General features: G+C 41.0%; 1 protein-coding gene across 1 annotated transcript; it reads right to left on the bottom strand.

Moving 5' to 3' along the window:
• Positions 1–1768: 1768 nt before the first annotated feature.
• LOC137210105 (short-chain dehydrogenase/reductase family 16C member 6-like) lies at positions 1769–9536 on the bottom strand. Its single transcript, XM_067711710.1, has 4 exons — positions 9216–9536; positions 4707–4717; positions 3720–3845; positions 1769–1838 (listed from the first exon to the last, which is right to left on the bottom strand). The coding sequence occupies exons 1-4, from the start codon at positions 9534–9536 to the stop codon at positions 1769–1771; spliced, it is 528 nt and encodes a 175-aa protein (XP_067567811.1).
• Between the last annotated feature and the right edge of the window lie 12825 nt (positions 9537–22361).

The raw sequence follows: 22361 nt of genomic DNA, 5'->3' as shown, positions 1-22361 counted from the left end.
AAAGCCAGACTTCCAACAGTATTAAAATAGGCAAAACCCAGCCAAAGCCCCTATGTGGCCGAAAGCTGTCACAAAGATCTTGTACCTCACTTGGTGACTGTCTTATTCGCCACTGTGTTTCTAGTGCCACACATAGGAGGTACTCAGGAAATACGTGTGGAATGAATGAACAAGTGAATGCCTGAGAGACCATCCTGAGGCCTGACAATTGAAAATAAGATGGGCCCGAATTAGAAGGAGCAGTACCCCTCTTGGCTGCGCGAAGTGGAAGGTGATGCCCAGTGAGGGGGTGTGGACCAGTTTACTTAGAGATAAATGGCTGTTCAAAAGCCACTACTGGGGGTCAACCCAGGTGACAAAAATATGTCAATGCTCCTTAGGCCTTAAGGAAAATTGATGGAAATTGATGGAAGTTTAAGAAAAATTTAAGTGGTTCTTCGAATACTTGGTTTAAGAAGGTATAGAGATGTCAAAATTTTACAAAGGTTTTACCTAAGAAATGACCAGATTTGGTTGTATAGCTGATTCACTTTGTTATAAAGCGGAAACGAACACACCATTGTAAAGCAATTATACTCCAATAAAGATGTTAAAAAAAAAGAAAAAGGTTTTACCTACAAAACTGTTAAAAGAGAACTCATTTCCTGAAAGTTATTGCACTTTGGAATTTTTATCCCTCTTTTAGTTCAAAAATTTTCTCTAGTTTGTTCACCGCAAGTTAAAGTTTCTTTGCAAGAATATGGAAATATTACGTCCCCAATAATGGGATAGATCTTATGTGTTGAGTGTTCACTTTTTGGTTAACAAATATTTACTTTACTTGATACTTCTTTTTTTGGTTTTACCGTTACTCGCTAGCTCTTGACCTGTTAGAGGCAAAGCTACGTTGCTGTTCTGTAACTCAGCTCAAGAACATTTCCAAACTCGGAGTGTCATTTAGGAAAGTTTGCTGAGAGCTGGCAAGGTGAGGTGCACATTCGAACGAGTATATACTTTTTTAAGGGGAGTGCCTCCTATTATATATACAAATTCATCAGAGTTAAGGCTACTTTATTGACTGAATTATGAAAATAAGTCTCCTCCTCAAACCAGCAGTACCTAGTCTAATGTGTACTTTTTTTCTTATGGAATAAAGAAGTTAGGAATTTTGGGCATGTTCAGATGCAAACAAACGTGATTAGTTGTGGACTTATTTTGTCAAATAAGCGGATTCAATCTCCCTAAGGACCTTGATGTGGTCATCCAACTCCAGTAGGAATTAATAGGCAAACAGAAAAGTGTTATTTTTCTTCATTGCAAAACTGAAATGTTTCTTTACATCTGATGTTGAAAAATTATCATCCTAAAACCCTGATTTACAAGGTCATTACTTATAATGACTCCTTTTCTAAAAGTATCATATACTATTTAAAAATTAAATTAGTGTCAATTTGCATTAATATGTTTTTATTAATACATTATATTCTCTGAGTTCATTGGAATGGCTGCACTATCCTTATTTACCAAACTAAAAAGTAACAGGAAAAACTGTCAAATATATAATTTGAATGCCTAGGGAAATTATCAGTGTGCAAACCATGTCCTGGGAAGTAGGCTAGCCCTTGTGAAAGCCTCAGTAATCCTTGTAGACTGGACAGCTCTAAGCGTGAGGAAGAGCTCCAAATGGTCTATCCTCACAACACTTGGTTTTATTACCGCATGTGAGGCTTCAGCTATAGGTGTTTCCTCTCGTTTTCGGTCTGAACTTCACCTGTTTTCTCTTGACCTGTCAACAAAGCCACGGAGGTGTCCATTCCAATGTTTCGGCAAGGGTGATCATCATGTCTGGAGATATTATTCTAGAGAAAAGCAGAGGAAAAAAATCAGAATCCTTTAAAAGGAGTCATAGTGACATCTTTAGGGACTGCCCTGGCGGTCCAGAGGTTAGGACTCTGTGCTTCCACTGCAGGGGGCGTGGGTTCCATCCCTGGTGGGTGAACTAAGATCCTACAAGCTACACAACGCAGCCAAACCCGCCCCCTCCAAAACAAACAAACAAAAAAGGGACATCTTTGTGAAGATTACTTTGAATTACACAACGTGCGAGTTGTCGTGATTCACACTGTGCACGTGTCACCGTTGAGAAGGATGGGCAAACACTGCGTCACGTGCGCTGAGCGCAGTCCAACAACTGGGGAGCCTTGAACAATCCCAATGCTCAGGCCACAGCTGAGCCATTTATTTTTTTTTTCATGTGGACCGTCTTTAAAGTCTTTATTGAATTTGTTACAATATTGCTTCTGTTTTACATTTTGGTGTTTTGGCCACGAGGCACGTGGGATCTTAGCTCCCCGACCAGGGATGGAACCTGCCCCCTCTGCACTGGAAGACGAAGTCTTAACCACTGGACCGCCAGGGAAGTCCCTTCATATGTTAACTCACTGCCTTCTGTGGTAAGACTGTGTATATCCTGATTTACTAAACTAACACATGGTAGCAAAAAGTAGAAAGAAAACCAGACCGATTAAAGCAGAATTCCTCGGGAGGGGGCAGGCATCTGTTGTTTTAAGTGATTCCAGTGGACACCCGAGGTGGAGAATCATTGCTTTAGTTTCTTGAAGAGAGAGGAACTGTGCCTTCGGCTGAGTTCTGCTTAGATCAGCTCAGCTCTGCTCAACTCAACACAACTTAGCAATTATTTATTGCTTGCATATTCTGTGTTAGGTGGAACAGGAAACTGTGTCCTGTCCTCAGGCCGTGTGTGCTATCAGCAAGGAGGACAGATATCATACACGCAGCCCACAGGTGTGGTGGGTGCTACAAAAGTAAGGGAGAGATGTGAGGGTTTGCAACATAAGGGACTTTGACCTAGTTCAGCAATCAAGACAGGATGAACAGGAGGTGGTGTCTTAGAATCTCCTGTGTGCCTCCCTGTTCAGGGAATGCGTGAATAAACCCACAGGTCCCAAAAATATGTTGGAGAGGGTATAAATAGTAAAGAAAGTCCTAGATTTATTAATAACATAATTTCATAATAGTGAATCACCGGTTGTGTTTTCCACTCTGCTAGTAACTTACAGCAGGGGAGGAGTATATCTGATGGTAAGAGCTTAAAATCGTAATCAGATGAAAACTTTGTTCCAGAGTTTATTAGCCGTTTAATCCTATAAAAATGACTTACTCTGTAATCTTCAGATTCCCTAAGTGTGATAAAATGCATGCAAGGCTGTTATGCAGAGTCGGGCACATATAGGCTCCTGTTAAATGTGAGATGTTGTTCCAGAGAAGACAGCGGGCCTGGCCTGAATCCACCCGCAAAGACTCCAGAACTCTTAGCATGAAGGTGCCGGTGCTCTTTTACTAAAAGCAGTGAGGAACTTACCAAATATCCTTAATACTTTTCCGTCAACACACTCAGGTTTATTTGTCCTTTGTTTTCAAAATAGAGTTTTACATTAGCTGAACCAAAAGAATTCACCAAAAAAATTGGTGTTCTATTTGTTTCTCTTGAAGTTAATAATTTGTACTCTGTAAGACCCAATAGTTTCTAAATTTTCTCAGTGTCTGGAGTAACCAAGCCCAGATAGAAACAGTCCAATAATTACCGTTGAACTATTTAAATATTACTTTTCCTTTATCATTTAAAAGGTATGAGGTTGCTTTCTGGCAAAAGAGGAAGCAATGATGAGACAATTTGTTCACACATAACCAAAATGATAGAGAAGTCATTATTAACTTACTCTTTAAGGAGCAACACAACATGCAAAAGTGTGGGCATTATCCAGTAAACCTGTTCCTCTAAAACAGCATTTAAAACTTTTGGGGCAACATATTCCTGCTCCAGTATAGGCAGCAGAAGTGGATCCCTGGAATGAAAACAACAAAAAGTTATGTTGTCAGAGTGGTATTTTTTTTGCTGCCATCGTGAGCACTAATTATTAAATTTTAGATATCAAGTTATTAACTTGATAATTAAGTAGATTACAGTAATTAATCAGATGTCATTAATTAGATGTCTGTAAATCTGCAAACCCAATGTAAATATCAGGAACTGCCTTGTATCTTCTCTCATGACCAACGCTGGGACCAGTGCTGATACATTTAATTTTTTAGAGTGAACGCCTGGCCTTTATTGATTGTCTGCTCTGTGATGGTCTTCACCTGTGGAAGGAACGGCTTTGAGATTTTTTTTTTTTTTGTATTTTTCTTTTCTCTCTTTCAGTCCAAACATCAAGCAATTGTACACTATTAAGAAGCAAAATTGCAAAATTTTATTACCAAAAGGAAACATCCCCTGAGCGTGTGTCATGTGTCTTTATTTTAGGCAGACTATTGTTACCACGTTAAGCAGACTTAGATGTTTGTGAAATCAGTTGGAGTTGAGATGGGATAAGCATGTAATAAAGCTCCCATTAGTCATTACTTTGACATTTTTACTTTTATATTACGCTTCTCTATTATTTGAACCACACTGCCTCAAAACTTCTATTTATCTCAGCTGATTATTGAAAGCTGATTGATTTCTTGTGATTAAATATTGGTAATTAGTCTTTATATTTTTTCTCCTAAAATTTCTTTAGAACCATAGCCTAAAGGGCTCCAACATTTATTAAAAAAAGTTTTCCAAAGAAGAAATACAAATGGCCAACATGTACATGAAATTGAGCCCATGAAAAGGTGCTCAATCATGATGCAAAGCAAAACTGCAATGAGATGTCACCTCATACCTGTCAGCTGGCTATCATCAAAAAGACAAGTGATAACAAATGCTGGTGAGGGTGTGGAGAAAAGGGAATCCTTGTGCACTGCTGGTGGGAATGTAAATTGGTGCAGCCGCTATGGAAAACCATACGGCGGTTCCTCAAAAAATTGAAAATAGAGCTACCATATGATCCAGCAATTCCACTTCTGGATATAAATCCAAAGGATTTGGCATCAGGACCTTGTAGATATATCTGCACTCTCACGTCCATTGCAGCATTATTCGCAGTAGCCAAGATATGGAAATATCCTAAGTGTCCGTGGTGGATGAATGGATAAAGAAAGTCCACATACACAGTGGAATATCATTCAGCCACGAGAAAGAAGGAAATCCTGCCATTTGCGACAACTTGGTTGAAACCTGAGGGCATTATGAAAAGGGAAATAGTCAAGGACAAACACTGTATGATGTAACTTGTACGGAGAATGTAAAAGAGCTAAATTCATAGAAATAGAGAGCAGAGTGGTGATTACCAAGAGCTGGAGGTTGGGGAAATGGGGAGATATTGATCAAAGGGTACAAACTTCCAGTTACAGCATTAACAATTTCTGGGGATCTAAAATACAGCTGTGATTATAGCTAACAGTATTTTGTTACATACTTGAATGTAGCTAAGAGAGTAAATCTTAAATGTTCTCACCACAAAAAAGAAATGGTAATTATGTGATGAGATGGAGGTGTGAGCTAATGCTATGGTGGTAATCATTTTGCGACATATAAATGTATCAAATAAACACATTTGTACGTCTTAAACTCACACAATTTTATATGATGATTATGTCTCAATGAAGCTGGAAAAAATATAATCTACACATCAGTGTTCATTTCATACTCTAGCAGTTAGGATTATTCATCTTTCTTTTTCTAGAGACTTAGTTTTTATCTTTTATGAACTTAGGAACTCCACGTTTATACGGGCCATCATTTAATATCACTGTTGTCATTGGCTACCATGCCACCTCCTCTTGGCTGGTTACATTTATTCTGTGGCCTTGACCCTCTAGCTTTTGCAACTAATGTTCTGTTAAGTTATCAGCAAAAGTTTCTTAGCAAATGCAAAGGTCTCATTTCTGATTTTATCATTTGAAACTCTTCTTGCCATTCACGGCTGTCCTTTCCAACCAGATATACTTTATCTCTGCCTAATTCCAGAGCTTTGAAACTCTTCTGTGTAGAGTTCTTTTGTAGACACACTTCCTTCAAATTTTCTAGAAGTCTATTTCCAATAATACTACATTTTCCCTTTATGGCCATTCCGTCAGCTAATATGAATTTTTAATCCATTATTTTATTTAAAATATTTATTATAGAGAATTTCAAAGAAACAAAAGTAGAAAAGTATAATGAACAGTGATGTGATGGTAAATGGTGAACAATGGTTCCTCTGGGGGGGAAAATGTATTTATGGCTTCTAACCTCACCTGACTTTACTCTCTACTTTGCTCACTGTGCTAAGACACAGCAGCCTTCTTTCAGGTTCTTAAGAATCCCCATTTCCTTCTGATCTCAAGGGCTTTGTGCAGGGTACTTAGACGCTCTTCCCACTTGCTCTTTACCTAGTTAATTCCTACTTCTCTGACTTTTGGGTCTCAGTGTTCTTTTCTTTTTTTTTTGGCTGCTCTGGGTGGCATGTGGGATCTTAGTTCCCCAACCAAGGATCGAACCTATGCCCCCTGCAGAGGAAGCATGGACTGCCAGGGAAGTCCCCAGGTCTCAGTTTTCAGTGTCACTTCCTCTGAGAAACTATCACTGACTCCTCCTCCCCATTCTAAAGTATATGTCCTTTATTCTCTCTCATAACACCTTTTTACTTTTATATCACTTAATCACATATTATTATCAATTCTTACTAACATTGTTATTTAAATAATAATGTTAGAACAAAGAAGTAGAGAAAATAATTCTTAAAGAGGAAACTTACTTCAGTATAACAAAGGTCATATATAAAGCCCAGAGCTAATATCACATTCAATGGTGAAAATACAGTTTTTGATTACAGTTTTTAGCCTGGTTTTCTACTAGATAGCAAGAAAATTTTAAACGAAAAGGAAAGATCCATGGGGGGTGCTGGAGATTACAATACTTTTGATAAAAGGAAGAGGATTGTGAGGCCGTCGTTTCATTGCTGACACGTTTGTGGGTCACTACTGGGGAGGCACCAGGGCCCCTGACGCCAGGCAGATGGAATCACAGCTCAGCTCTGTCTCTAATTTGCTTCATGACTTGGTTTCTTGTCATCAGTAGAGTGGACAATGTTATAGTACCTACTTTATTATAAAGATTATATATAATAATGCTGCAGACCTCAGAGTCCTGATCTGTGACTTAGTGGTGGCACTGGGACTGGGGCCCCTCCTCCGCAAGCTCCTTCCTTGAGCTCACCCCAAAGACCTTCATCTGTGAACCTTTCCTGTCACACTGTTTTTGCTTTTGCAGAATAAGAACTGATATTGATTCCACTTGTTCTGTTCTAAAATACACCTAGTGGGGGCTTCCTTGGTGGCGCAGTGGTTAAGAATCCTCCTGCCAATACAGGGGACATGGGTTCGAGCCTTAGTCCGGGAAGATCCCACATGCCACGGAGCAACTAAGCCCATGCGCCACAACTACTGAGCCTGTGCTCTAGGGCCTGTGAGCCACAACTACTGAAGTCTACGCGCCTAGAGCCCATGCTCCACCACAAGAGAAGCCACCGCAATGAGAAGCCTGCACGCCGCAACAAAGAGTAGCCCTCGCTCACTGCAACTAGAGAAAGCCCGCATGCAGCAACGAGGACCCAACGCAGCCAAAAATAAAATTAAATAAATAAATAAATTTCTTTTAAAAAATAAATTAAATAAATAAAATACACCTAGGGATCTATATATAATCCCTAGGTTATATTCTCATTAGCTGGTGGTGCATTATAAAGAACAAATCCTATGGGGCCCCAAAGAAAAAAGGAGGCGATAGAAATTGAAGGAGAAAAGTGAAGAGGAGGTTTCAGAAGGTAAGTGTCCCAGAGCCGGGAGTTGATCAATGTTTTCTGAGTGAGTAAGTAAGTGTCTTCTACGTTTGGAGCATGGATTGCCAGAGGGAAGGACAATCTCTTGGAGATTCTGCTATCAAACCGAGCTGTGTGCACCCTTTCAGATCATGGTGCAGAGGATGAGAGCGACTTTGACTCCAAGTCCTGGTGGGTTTGGCTCCGCCTATGACCAGTTTCAGGATCTTGGGCAACTTACACATTCTCCTCACTCCTAAGTTTCCTCATTTGTAAATGGGGAGGGTGATGACAATATACTCCCAAGAGGGCTGTGTGTGTTTTATTAAATGAGTTATTAGGTGCCTATAGTGCTTAGAATAATAGCTCCTGGTAATATCGTGTTTTGTCTTGTCCTGTCTTCACCCAGTTTTGAGGCCCTGGCTAGAGGCTAGTCCATTCCCCCTCTTGATCAGCTGATTAAGTCTGCACCCCAAGCACCTCCCTTACTGGGCTCTCACTCTGTAGACTACCGTACACCTGTCCTAATCGCCCCAGGGTCAGGTATCAGATGGCCAGGGATGCCCTGTGTGGCCCAGATCCTGCCGACATGATTCAGATCAATCGATCCTAAGCCTACTGGTCCTGCCTCACCTGTTCCTACTTGTGGAAAGCACAATAAAGTCTCTGGTCCACGTCCTCTGTCTCACCTGCCTCCTGACCAGCCTGGTGTTTCCCCTGGTGGCCCTGCGTGGCATGCCGTGTTCTCCCCAGGGAACTGTTAGTCGAGCAGGACTGTGACACTATTTCTGGTTTCTCTGCTTCATCTGCGTATTTATCTTCCCTGCACCTCACCCAAGGCATATGGTCGAAACACCACTCAGCAGCTAGACCGTTGTTAGAGTGCGTGGAAACTGCACAGCAAGTAGCTGTTATTATTAAAGTATTTATCGATATTTAGTGTGAAGTTAGAACGAATATCCACAGGCTAAATCTAAGAGGAAATTTAGTCTAGAAACATGCTTAATGCTTCTCCCCTATCCTCCATACTTTCTACCCTCAGTACAGGCTGACAGTGGATGTACGTTGGGATCATACAATGCAGAGACTTAAGTTAAAGCTGAGTGTCATATTGAAGATCATCTGGTCCAATCTTTTCATTTTACTGATAAAGAAACAGAGACGTAGAGAGGACAGGTAACTAGGTAAATGAACAGCAGAGCCAGTGCTAGTTCTGGTTTCTACTGACCTCTGATGGCAAATGAGTCACCAGAAGAAAGCAGCTGGGCAACAACTCAAAAGGCTCAGCAAACGCCCACTTGCATTGTTTTCTTCCGCTTCCCTTTCTGGAGGCCACAAAGTCAGATTTCTGACATGCAGAATCAAGCGAGAGGCACACAGAACTCTTAGAGGAAGTGGATGACAGATTTTCTCCTCTTCTCGTTGTAAAAGCACACTAGATGCAATGCTTTTCTTGGGCATAGAAACTAAGAAGAACACCAATCAGCTTACCTGATCAGCAACTCTGTAGACGTCTTGCCTGTTGCCACAGTTACGTGTGTAGGCAAATACTTTCACATCATCCTTTTCTTTGATCATTCGACACGTTTCCATGTTGCCTTCTTCGTTAACGTCCCATAGAACTAAAATGGCTCCAAGGCTGGCAAATGTTATGGCCAATAACCTCCCAAGTCCACTTCCAGCTCCTGTTATAAGGACAATCTTTCCAGCAACATTCTTCTTCTTCTTGGGAATTATCCTGTAAACTAAAGATTCTAAAATATAATATAGAAATTTCCCCCAAAATATGGAGGTGTCCAAAATTGTACTCATGTTAATTCACTGAAGAAAGGAACGTCTTAATTAGGAAAGAGGTAACTGATAAATTCATGACATTATCACAACAACTGCAAAACACGTAAAGCACTTAGTCCAAGGGAAATTACCTTTGAGACATCAGTTCTTCAAAACACAAATTTCAGCAATAACTACTACCATCTTTGAATGCTTAAATTATATAAATAATGAGTATGAAAATATTTTATGTTAACAAGAATCTTTCCAACTTACAGGGCGCTTTCTTACAGGTAATCTAGTTTGACCTACAGGTAATCTAATTTGACCTACAGGTAGATCGCATGTTACTAGGACAGCTTCATAGTGAGGGACATAAGATCTTTGAGTATCGACTTGCCCAACATTATGTGACTTGTACACCAAGACTTCGGATTCTTAGTCTGGTCAGTTTTCTATTACATGAACTCGATTCATGATCTCATATCTAATAGAAATTTGCTTTTCATTAAGACGTTGTTCAATAACGTAGAAATAATATTTATTGTAATACAAATAAAGTCTTTTTATGTTTTCACATGACATTTGTAATATCCCTCTGAGAGAGTCAAACCAGGTACAGTTATTACTGGTTTATAGTGAAAACCTGAGACTAAAATGATTGAGTAGATTTATTCAATGTCACATAGGCAGCTAATAAAATAGGGAATATCTGGATTGGGGACAGAGGTCTTCTGAGTGCCCAAGCCTTTACCATTAGAACAGGCTTTTTCTGGAGTTAATGTGCCTTTTGCCAAGACCCACCTTTTAAAAAATAAAATAATGGAGCATTTTTTGTCTTTGGTGACATTTCCTTGATTTTTGATAATCATATTGTTACACTTGAACATTCTTACATGATCATTTCTGTATAAGTTAGATGCGGACACCTATAAAAACCCACATTAAAGCGGATCACAGCTCCTACACTGTTGGTGGGAAAGTAATTTCGCGCAGCCACTATGGAGAACAGTATGGAGGTTCCTCCGAAAACTAAACATAGAACTACCATATGATCCAGCAATCCCATTCCTGGGCATATACCTGGAAAAAACTATAATTCATGAAGATACATTCAACCCTATGTTCACAGCGGCACTCTTCACAATTGCCAAAGCATGGAAACAACCTAAATGTCCATCGACAGATGAATGGATAAAGATGTGGTAATATGTGCAATGGAATACTACTCAGCCATAAAAAAACACAAAATAATGCCACCTGCAGCAACATGGATGTAACCAGAGATTATCATACTAAGTGAAGTAAGTCAGAACAGAAAGACAAATGCCATATGATATCGCTTATATATGGAATCTAAAATATGGCACAAAAGAACCTATCTACAAAACAGAAACAGATTCACACACACAGAGATCAGACTTGTGGTTGCCAAGGGGGAGGAGGGGAGGGAGAGGGATGGATTGGGAGTTTGGGGTTGTTAGATGCAAACTATTACATTTAGAATGGATAAACAACAAGGTCCTACTGTAGAGCACAGGGAACCATATTCAACATCCTGTGATGAACCATAATTGAGAAGAATATGAAAAAGAATGTGTATATATGTATAACTGAGTCACTTTGCTGTACAGGAGAGATTGCTGCAACATTGTAAATCAACTATACTTAAATAAAAAAACAAAACAAAAAAACAGACCACAGCTTCTTGAGGAAATAACAAACACTAGCACCATAATAATAATAACAACAGCAATACGTTTGGACTCTTCCTACACACCTGGCAAGTTCTAAGTGTTCTGCATGCGTTGATTCATTTAACTCTTCCAAGCGCTGCCCTGTATTACAGTTGAGAGATCAGACTTACTAAGAGGCTAAGCCAACTAGCCCATGGTCACACAGTTAAAAATAATGAGGATGGAATTTGAAGCCACACAGTGACTTCACAGCCAAGCTCCAGATGACAAGAGATATAACAACAAAAACAAAAATGCAAAAGTTGAGTCTGGTAAAAAGAATTATTTTTGCGTTACATCTATTTCATTTTAAGTCAGTGAGGAATTAACGTTGAGATGTCTCTGGGACCCAAGTGAGATTGCCAAAAGACCCAGGCTACTTTCATCTTGCTGTCAGTCCTGACCAGCCAGAACTTTCCACCGAGAAAAGATATAAAAGAGCATTACTGCAAGAACACTGTTATAAATATTTATGTGAATTTCCAAAGGGACACAAAAAGTCCCCAGGAAAGCATCTGGGCCTTCACTGGATTAAATGAGTATGGACTGAACCTGAGTCACTTTCAAAACATTAGGCATTGAGTTGTTTTTTTTTTTTATGAAATAACATTTATTTTCCTGTTGATATATTTGAATAATTTGCATTGAAGTTAACACGCACAGGAAAGGAAGAATTCCCTAAAGATTATTGCTTTTTTTTTTTTTTTTTAGTTTATGTAGCTTTTTATTTTTTTTATTTTTTTACATCTTTATTGGAGTATAATTGCTTTACAATGGTGTGTTAGTTTCTGCTGTGTGACAAAGTGAATCAGTTATACATATACATATGTTCCCATATCTCTTCCCTCTTGCGTCTCCCTCCCTCCCACCCTCCCTATCCCACCCCTCCAGCCGGTCACAAAGCACCGAGCTGATCTCCCTGTGCTATGCGGCTGCTTCCCACTAGCTATCTACCTTACGTTTGGTAGTGTGTATATGTCCGTGCCTCTCTCTCGCTTTGTCACAGCTTACTCTTCCCCCTCCCCATATCCTCAAGTCCATTCTCTAGGAGGTCTGTGTCTTTATTCCTGTCTTACCCCTAGGTTCTTCATGATATTTTTTTCCCCTAAATTCCATATATATGTGTTAGCATGCGGTATTTGTCTTTCTCTTTCTAACTTACTTCACTCTGTATGACAGACTCTAGGTCTATCCACCTCATTACAAATAGCTCAATTTCGTTTCTTTTTATGGCTGAGTAATATTCCATTGTATATATGTGCCACATATTCTTTATCTATTCATCCAATGATGGACACTTAGGTTGTTTCCATCTGTGGGCTATTGTAAATAGAGCTGCAATGAACATTTTGGTACATGACTCTTTTTGAATTATGGTTTTCTCAGGGTATATGCTCAGTAGTGGGATTGCTGGGTCATATGGTAGTTCTATTTATAGTTTTTTAAGGAACCTCCATACTGTTCTCCACAGTGGCTGTATCAATTTACATTCCCACCAGCAGTGCAAGAGGGTTCCCTTTTCTCCTCACCCTCTCCAGCATTTATTGTTTCTAGATTTTTTGGTGATGGCCATTCTGACTGGTGTGAGATGATATCTCATTGTAGTTTTGATTTGCATTTCTGTAATGATTAATGATGTTGAGCATTCTTTCATGTGTTTGTTGGCAATCTGTATATCTTCTTTGGAGAAATGTCTATTTAGGTCTTCTGCCCATTTTCGGATTGGGTTGTTTGGTTTTTTGTTATTGAGCTGCATGAGCTGCTTATAAATTTTGGAGATTAATCCTTTGTCAGTTACTTCATTTGCAAATATTTTCTCCCATTCTGAGGGTTGTCTTTTGGTCTTGTTTATGGCTTCCTTTGCTGTGCAAAAGCTTTGAAGTTTCATTAGGTCCCATTTGTTTATTTTTATTTCCATTTCTCTAGGAGGTGGGTCAAAAAGGATCTTGCTGTGATTTATGTCATAGAGTGTTCTGCCTATGTTTTCCTCTAAGAGTTTGATAGTTTCTGGCCTTACATTTAGGTCTTTAATCCACTTTGAGCTTATTTTTGTGTATGGTGTTAGGGACTGATCTAATCTCATACTTTTACATGTGCCTGTCCAGTTTTCCCAGCACCACTTATTGAAGAGGCTGTCCTTTCTCCACTGTACATTCCTGCCTCCTTTATCAAAGATAAGGTGACCATATGTGCGTAGGTTTATCTCTGGGCTTTCTATCCTGTTCCATTGATCTATCTTTCTGTTTTTGTGCCAGTACCATACTGTCTTGATTACTGTAGCTTTGTAGTATAGTCTGAAGTCAGGGAGTCTGATTCCTCCAGCTCCATTTTTCGTTCTCAAGATTGCTTTGGCTATTCGGGGTCTTTTGTGTTTCCATCAAATTGTGAAATTTTTTGTTCTAGTTCTGTGGAAAATGCCATTGGTAGTTTGATAGGGATTGCATTGAATCTGTAGATTGCTTTGGGTAGTAGAGTCATTTTCACAATGTTGATTCTTCCAATCCAAGAACATGGTATATCTCTCCATCTATTTGTATCATCTTTAATTTCTTTCATCAGTGTCTTATAATTTTCTGCATACAGGTCTTTTGTCTCCTTAGGTAGGTTTATTCCTAGGTATTTTATTCTTTTTGTTGCAATGGTAAATGGGAGTGTTTTCTTGATTTCACTTTCAGATTTTTCATCATTAGTGTATAGGAATGCCAGAGATTTCTGTGCATTAATTTTGTATCCTGCAACTTTACCAAATTCATTGATTAGCCCTAGTAGTTTTCTGGTAGCATCTTTAGGATTCTTTATGTAGAGTATCATGTCATCTGCACACAGTGACAGCTTCACTTCTTTTCTGATTTGGATTCCTTTTATTTCCTTTTCTTCTCTGATTGCTGTGGCTAAAACTTCCAAAACTATGTTGAATAAGAGTGGTGAGAGTGGGCAACCTTGTCTTGTTCCTGATCTTAGTGGAAATGCTTTCAGTTTTTCACCATTGAGGACGACGTTGGCTGTGGGTTTGTCATATATGGCCTTTATTATGTTGAGGAAAGTTCCCTGTATGCCTACTTTCTGCAGGGTTTTTATCATAAATAGGTGTTGAATTTTGTTGAAAGCTTTCTCTGCATCTATTGAGATGATCATATGGTTTTTCTCCTTCAATTTGTTGATATGGTGTATCACGTTGATTGATTTGCGTATATTGAAGAACCCTTGCATTCCTGGAATAAACCCCACTTGATCATGGTGTATGATCTGTTTAATGTGCTGTTGGATTCTGTTTGCTAGTATTTTGTTGAGGATTTTTGCATCTACGTTCATCAGTGATATTGGCCTGTAGTTTTCTTTCTTTGTGACATCCTTGTCTGGTTTTGGTATCAGGGTGATGGTGGCCCCGTAGAATGAGTTTGGGAGTTTTCCTCCCTCTGCTGTATTTTGGAGGAGTTTGAGAAGGATAGGTGTTAGCTCGTCTCTAAATGATTGATAGAATTCGCCTGTGAAGCCATCTGGTCCTGGGCTTTTGTTTGTTGGAAGATTTTTAATCACAGTTTCAATTTCAGTGCTTCTGATTGGTCTGTTCATATTTTCTATTTCTTCCTGGTTCAGTCTCGGCAGGTTGTGCTTTTCTAAGAATTTGTCCATTTCTTCCAGGTTGTCCATTTTATTGGCATAGAGTTGCTTGTAGTAATCTCTCATGATCTTTTGTATTTCTGCAGTGTCAGTTGTTACTTCTCCTTTTTCATTTCTAATTTTATTGATTTGAGTCTTCTTCCTGTTTTACTTGATGAGTCTGGCTAATAGTTTATCAATTTTGTTTATCTTCTCAAAGAAACAGGTTTTAGTTTTATTGATCTTTGCTATCGTTTCCTTCATTTCTTTTTCATTTATTTCTGATCTGATTTTTATGATTTCTTTCCTTCTGCTAACTTTGGGGTTTTTTTGTTCTTCTTTCTCTAATTGCTTTAGGTGCAAGGTTAGGTTGTTTATTCGAGATGTTTCCTGTTTTGTAAGGTAGGATTGTATTGCTATAAACTTCCCTCTTAGAACTGCTTTTGCTGCATCCCATAGATTTTGGGTCGTCGTGTCTCCATTGTCATTTGTTTCTAGGTATTTTTTTATTTCCTCTTTGATTTCTTTAGTGATCACTTTGTTATTAAGTAGTGTATTGTTTAGCCTCCATGTGTTTGTATTTTTTACAGATCTTTTCCTGTGATTGATGTCTAGTCTCATAGCATTGTGGTCAGAAAAGATACTTGATATAATTTCAATTTTCTTAAATTTACCAAGGTTTGATTTGTGACCCAAGATATGATCTATCCTGGAGAATGTTCCATGAGCACTTGAGAAAAATGTGTATTCTGTTGTTTTTGGATGGAGTGTCCTATAAATATCAATTAAGTCCATCTTGTTTCATGTATCATTTAAAGCTTGTGTCTCCTTATTTATTTTCATTTTGGATGATCTGTCCATTGGTGAAAGTGGGGTGTTAAAGTCCCCTACTATGAATGTGTTACTGTTGATTTCCCCTTTTATGGCTGTTAGTATTTGCCTTATGTATTGAGGTGCTCCTATGTTGGGTGCATAAATATTTACAATTGTTATATCTTCTTCTTGGATCGATCCCTGATTATTATGTAGTGTCCTTCTTTGTCTCTTGTAATAGTCTTTATTTTAAAGTCTATTTTGTCTGATATGAGAATTGCTACTCCAGCTTTCTTTTGCTTTCCTTTTGCATGAAATATCTTTTTCCATCCCCTCACTTTCAGTCTGTATGTGTCTCTAGGTCTGAAGTGGGTCTCTTGTAGACAGCAAATATATGGGTCTTGTTTTTGTATCCATTCAGCCAATCTGTGTCTTTTGGTGGGAGCATTTAGTCCATTTACATTTAAGGTAATTATCGATATGTATGTTCCTATTCCCATTTTCTTAATTGTTTTGGGTTCGTTATTGTAGGTCTTTTCCTTCTCTTGTGTTTCTTGCCTAGAGGAGTTCCTATAGCAGTTGTTGTAAAGCTGGTTTGGTGGTGCTGAACTGTCTCAGCTTTTGCTTGTCTGTAAAGGTTTTAATTTCTCCATCAAATCTGAATGAGATCCTTGCTGGGTAGAGTAATCTTGGTTGCAGGTTTTTCTCCTTCATCACTTTAGATATGTCCTGCCAGTCCCTTCTGGCTTGCAGAGTTTCTGCTGAAAGATCAGCTGTTAACCTTATGGGGATTCCCTTGTGTGTTATTTTTCCCTTGCTGTTGTTAATATGTTTTCTTTGTATTTAATTTTTGACAGTTTGATTAATATGTGTCTTGGCGTATTTCTCCTTGGATTTATCCTGTATGGGACTCTGTGTGCTTCCTGGACTTGATTAACTATTTCCTTTCCCATATTAGGGAAGTTTTCAACTATAATCTCTTCAAATATTTTCTCAGTTCCTTTCTTTTTCTTTTCTTCTTCTGGCACCCCTATAATTTGAATGTTGGTGCATTTGATGTTGTCCCAGAGGTCTCTGAGACTGTCCTCAGTTGTTTTCATTCTTTTTTCTTTATTCTGCTCTGCAGTAGTTATTTCCACTATTTTTTCTTCCAAGTCACTTATCAGTTCTTCTGCCTCAGTTATTCCGCTATTGATCCCAACTAGAGTATTTTTAATTTCATTTATTGTGTTGTTCATCATTGTTTGTTTCATCTTTAGTTCTTCTAGGTGCTTGTTAAATGTTTCTTGCATTTTGTCTATTCTATTTCCAAGATTTTGGATCATCTTTACTATCATTCTGAATTCTTTTTCAGTTAGACTGCCTATTTCCTCTTCATTTGTTAGGTCTGGTGGGTTTTTATTTTGCTCCTTCATCTGCTGTGTGTTTTTCTGTCTTCTCATTTTGGTTATCTTACTGTGTTTGGGGTCTCCTTTTTGCAGGCTGCAGGTTCGTAGTTCCCGTTGTTTTTGGTGTCTGTCCCCAGTGGCTAAGGTTGGTTCAGTGGGTTGTGTAGGCTTCCTGGTGGAAGGGACTAGTGCCTGTGTTCTGGTGGATGAGGCTGGATCTTGTCTTTCTGGTGGGCAGGACCACGTCCGGTGGTGTGTTTTGGGGTGTCTGTGGACTTATTATGATTTTAGGCAGCCTCTCTGCTAATGGGTGGGGTTGTGTTCCTGTCTTGCTAGTTGTTTGTATAGGATGTCCAGCACTGTAGCTTGCTGGTCGTTGAGTGAAGCTGGGTGCTGGTGTTGAGATGGAGATCTCTGGGAGATTTTCGCCATTTGATATTATGTGGAACTGGGAGGTCTCTTGTGGACCAGTGTCCTGAAGTTGGCTCTTCCACCTCAGAGGCACAGCACTGACTCCTGGCTGTAGCACCAAGAGCCTTTCATCCACACGGCTCAGAATAAAAGGGAGAAAAAGTAGAAGGAAAGAATTAGTAGATGTAGAAAGAGAGAAAGAAAGAAAGAAAGAAAGGAGGGAGGGAGGGAGGAAGGAGGGAAGGAGGGACGGAAGGAAAAAAAGAAAGGAGATAAAGTAAAATAAAATAAGATAAAATATAATAAAGTTATTAAAATAAAAAAAAATTATTACGAGAAAAAAAGAAAAAAAATTAAAAAACAAAAAAACACGGACGGATAGAACTCTAGGACAAATGTTGGAAGCAAAGCTATACAGACAAAATCTCACACAGAAGCATATATACATATACACTCACAAAAAGAGGAAAAGGGGAAAAATCATAAATCTTCCTCTCAAAGTCCACCTCCTCAATTTGGGGTGATTTGTTGTCTATTCATGTATTCCACAGATGCAGGTACATCATGTTGATTGTGGAGATTTAATCTGCTGCTTCTGAGGCTTCTGGGAGAGATTTCCCTTTCTCTTCTTTGTTCTCACAGCTCCCAGGGGCTCCGCTTTGGAATTGGCCCCGCGTCTGCATGTAGGTCGCCGGAGGGCGTCTGTTGCCCCACCCAGACAGGATGGGGTTAAAGGAGCTGCTGATTCGGGGGCTCTGGCTCACTCAGGCCGCGGGGGAGGGAGGGGCTCGGAGTGCGGGGCGGGCCTGCGGCGTCAGAGGCGGCGTGACGTTGCACCAGCCTGAGGCGCGCCGTGCGTGACGTTGCACCAGCCTGAGGCGCGCCGTGCGTGACGTTGCACCAGGGGCGCCGTGCGTTCTCCCGGAGTAGTTGACCCTGGATCCCGGGACTCTGGCAGTGGCGGGCTGCACAGGCTCCCCGGAAGGGGATTGTGGAGAGTGACCTGTGCTCGCACACAGGCTTCTTGGTGGCGGTAGCAGCAGCCTTAGCGTCTCATGCCCGGCTCTGGGGTCCGCGCTGATAGCCGTGGCTTGCGCCCGTCTCTGGGATCCGCGCTTTTAGCCGCGGCCCGCGCCCGTCTCTGGAGCTCCTTTAAGAAGCGCTCTCGATCCCCTCTCCTCGCGCACCAGGAAACAGGTAAGAAAAAGTCTCTTGCCTCTTCGGCAGGTGCAGACTTTTCCCCGGACTCCCTCCCGGCCAGCCGTGGTGCACTAACCCCTTCAGGCTGTGTTCACGCCGCCAACCCCAGTCCTCTCCCGGCGCTCTTACCGAAGCCCAAGCCTCAGCTCCAGGCCCCACCCGCCCGGCGGGTGAGCAGACAAGCCTCTCGGGCGGTTAGTGCCGGTTGGCCCTGATCCTCTGTGCGGGAATCTCTCTGCTTTGCCCTCCGCACCCCTGTTGCTGCGCTCTCCTCCGCGGCCCCGAAGCTTCCCCCTCCGCCACCCGCAGTCTCCGCCCGCGAAGGGGCTCCTAGTGTGTGGAAACTTTTCCTCCTTCACGGCTCCCTCCCGCTGGTGCAGGTCCCATCCCTATTCTTTTGTCTCTGTTTATTCTTTTTTCTTTTGCCCTACTGAGGTACGTGGAGGGTTTCTTGCCTTTTGGGAAGTCTGAGGTCTTCTGCCAGCGTTCAGTAGGTGTTCTGTAGGAGTTGTTCCACGTGTAGATGTATTTCTGGTGTATCTGTGGGGAGGAAGGTGATCTCCGCGTCTTACTCTTCCGCCGTCTTCTAGGCATTGAATTTTAAAAATGCTAAGTTACAGTCCCTGGCCTTGAGGAGCATGGAGTCCAGTTCTGGAAAATGACAAGTAAACACAGGGTTGCAGAGTGAAAAGTGCTGCTGATAAAACCTGGACATAGCTTGGTCCCAGGTTTGGGGACAGGGAATGAGTTTCTCAGTAGAGGAGTGAAGAAAATGGACAGGAGGATTGCATCTGAGTTCTCGCTAGAAGGCTGTGCCTTAAAGACAGCAAGAGAAAGGGCATTTCAGATCTCTCCTATTAACCTATTTGCGTTTATGAAGAATATTAACTATATCCCTAATGATATTATCCTAGGAAAACTTTAGAGACCCCACTTACCTTAATGTTCAGCAGGAGTTAATGCAGATGTCAAGTATTCAGTCAGGAAAGAGATCAAGCTACGGAAAGTTCTCTCTTCTCCAAGCTTATATAGACGTTTCTGGCTTGAGCACAATCCTGGCAACATGTAGTGTGTTGCCATCGTGAAAGGAAACCATATCTTATCATCTATTAAAAACAAATACAGGGCTTCCCTGGTGGCGCAGTTGGTTGAGAGTCCGCCTGCCGACGCAGGGGACACGGGTTCGAGCCCCGGTCTGGGAGGATCCCGCGTGCCGCGGAGCGGCTGGGCCCGTGAGCCATGGCCACTGAGCCTGCGTGTCCGGAGCCTGTGCTCTGCAACGGGAGAGGCCACAACAGTGAGAGGCCCGCGTACCGCAAAAAAACCCCCCAAAAAACCAAAAACAAATACAAACGCAACAGAGAAGGCATTCTGGATCACAGGGTTCTCATGTGGAGAACGAGAAGATTTCAGCTTTCCTCTCCTCCTACTTTTTCTGTTAGGAGGAAGTTCATTCTCGAAGTAGATGATTTATCTTGAAAGAAGTTCAAGTAGCTTTCTCTAAAAATTATTAAATTTCAGCAACAGATTGTTATGCTTTGGGACCATTTTGAGGACAATATTTTGACATTTCTCCAATCATTCATTGTTTAAAGTTTCCCTGAACTAAGAGGCCGCACTCTCGGGCCTCGGAGAGCATTCAGTTTGGGAACAAAGGGAAAAAGTACACGTAAGCCCTAGATGTAGGAAGTACTGGTGAGAAAAGATGATTACTCCCAGGTGGTCCTTGGGCAGTCATGGTAACCAGGCAGTTAGAAAAAAAATCATGAAACATTGTGATGAGCAAACATTTATCAAGTTCTAAACCGCATCACACCTTTCCATTACCTCGTTTTTTGTAAGCCTCAAAAAGGCCCTGTGGGGTGAGTATGAGACTCAGGTAGAGACAAAACTCAGCGGCACATGGTTTGGGAATAGAAGTGGGACTTGAACGCAGACTGTGATTCTGGAACTTCTTCTGCCCCTTTGACCACCACACATTGAACTTCCCATTCAGTAAACTGGACTTTGAATCACAAGGACCTTCTTTCATTTTTCAGGCCCTCCTGAGCCCTTCGGGTTAAAAGGTTTGTCTGTGAGCGTGGAATATGTATTTGTAGAAATCTCCGACTCTCAGGAATGTTAAAAATATTGAAATAACCCATATAACAAAAGCCTTTTGTAAATTGTAAAGTGCTGCGCGAATGTTGATTTTTAGCATCTGCATCAGCAACTTTTGGGTGATGGTGCTGAATCTGCAGCCGGTCCTCCGTGAGGAGACCCCTCAGGGAGGTGTGGAAAGCTCTTCTTTACTGCGGAGGGTGTGTCTGCGCTGTGACCTTGCTGAGTGGGGCTTGGGAGCCGGGTTTGCACAGGATTTCATCTGAGTCGCAATCCTCACGTTAGCTGTTGGTGAATGAAGGCCCTGTTGCAAGGTCAAACGCATGCAGTCGCCTGTGTGCACAGCGGCGCCCACAAGTACCAGCCCCTGGGCTCCTTCTTGGCTTTCTCCGCTGTCCTTTCACCACCTTTTCCCTCACCTCGCCCAGAGTGAGCAAAACCAGAAAAGAAAAAAGATACCCTGGAGATGAGAATAGAATTACCTCATGCCCCTGTTTGGGAAACAGCACTAAATTATGCCCAGAGAAACTGGTTCTCAGCAGCGGGAGCCTAATATTTGCTCCTGAGGGGCCAGGAAGCCCAAATCTTATCTGCAGAGACACTGAACTCCAGTGGCACAAAGTCCTCCTTACAGGGGATGAAGCAACAGAGCTCAGGTCGCAGCCAGGCGCTGTCTTTTTAAATGATTTTGGTTTGACGTGTCTTCCCACACCTTCTGCTGTCTCTATGGCTCTCAGATAAAGGAGTGTCAACTGTGAGGACCTGCCTGAGTTTCACCCACTCTGACCTTACCGAAGCGGGTGATATACATCTTAAACTCTCACATCCCACAGTGACCTGGAGTGAAGGTGTGTCCTGTGAAGGGACATGATTTGCAGGCTTAAGCCCTCCTGAAGGTGTCCTGAAATTTTACTTGTAGCTCAGTTAGGAAGGTGGGAACCAGTGTTTGACTCATCTCAGCATCTCGATCAGGATACATCATTTTCCCCCAATTTTTATTATGAAAAATTTTCCAACACACATAAAACTTGAATAGTACGTAAGTGTTCCAAGAACCTACACAAAGACAATTTTAACATTTTACCATATTTGCTTTTTATCTCCTTCACTCTGGGTGAACTATTGCAATGTACGCTGTAGGCACGAGCCTTCACTACAAGTACCGTGCACTCATCTCCTGAGAAGGAAGTTACCGTACTTAACCACAGTAAGATGATCACACCTCATGAAATTAATATTAATGCTATAACATCATCTCACATGGACCTATATTTAAATTTACCCACTTGTCCCAAAGATCCAATTAAATTTTATGCACTACTTATGGCTGTCATACCCCTTTAGTAATTTTCACCTAGGATAGCTCTGTCCATCTCAGAAAGTTTTGAAAAATACACAGTCACTGACTTTTTGAAAAGTCTAGGCCAGGTTTCTTATAGAATGTCCTGTAATTCTCTACTTGTCTGTCTTTTCTCATGGTGTCATTTAACTTGACCTCCATCCCCTGTATTTTTTGCAAACTTTAAGTTAGACTTAGAGCCTTGATGATATTCAGTTTAAACATTTTTGGCAAGAAAACATCATACATTCTGTTGAGCACTTCCTACTGCAACCTG

The sequence above is a fragment of the Pseudorca crassidens genome, chromosome 17, assembly GCF_039906515.1.
Source record: "Pseudorca crassidens isolate mPseCra1 chromosome 17, mPseCra1.hap1, whole genome shotgun sequence".
Taxonomy (NCBI): Eukaryota; Metazoa; Chordata; class Mammalia; order Artiodactyla; family Delphinidae; genus Pseudorca; species Pseudorca crassidens.
This window is presented reverse-complemented; position numbering and strand designations above follow the sequence as displayed.

Coding starts and splice junctions, on each gene's coding strand:
- LOC137210105 (XM_067711710.1), bottom strand. CDS start 9,536: ATGAGTACAATTTTGGACACCTCCATATTTTGGGGGAAATTTCTATAT. Junction 1,839..3,719: donor GTTGTGTTGCTCCTTAAAGA/GTAAGTTAATAA, acceptor GCTTTTCTCTAG/AATAATATCTCCAGACATGA.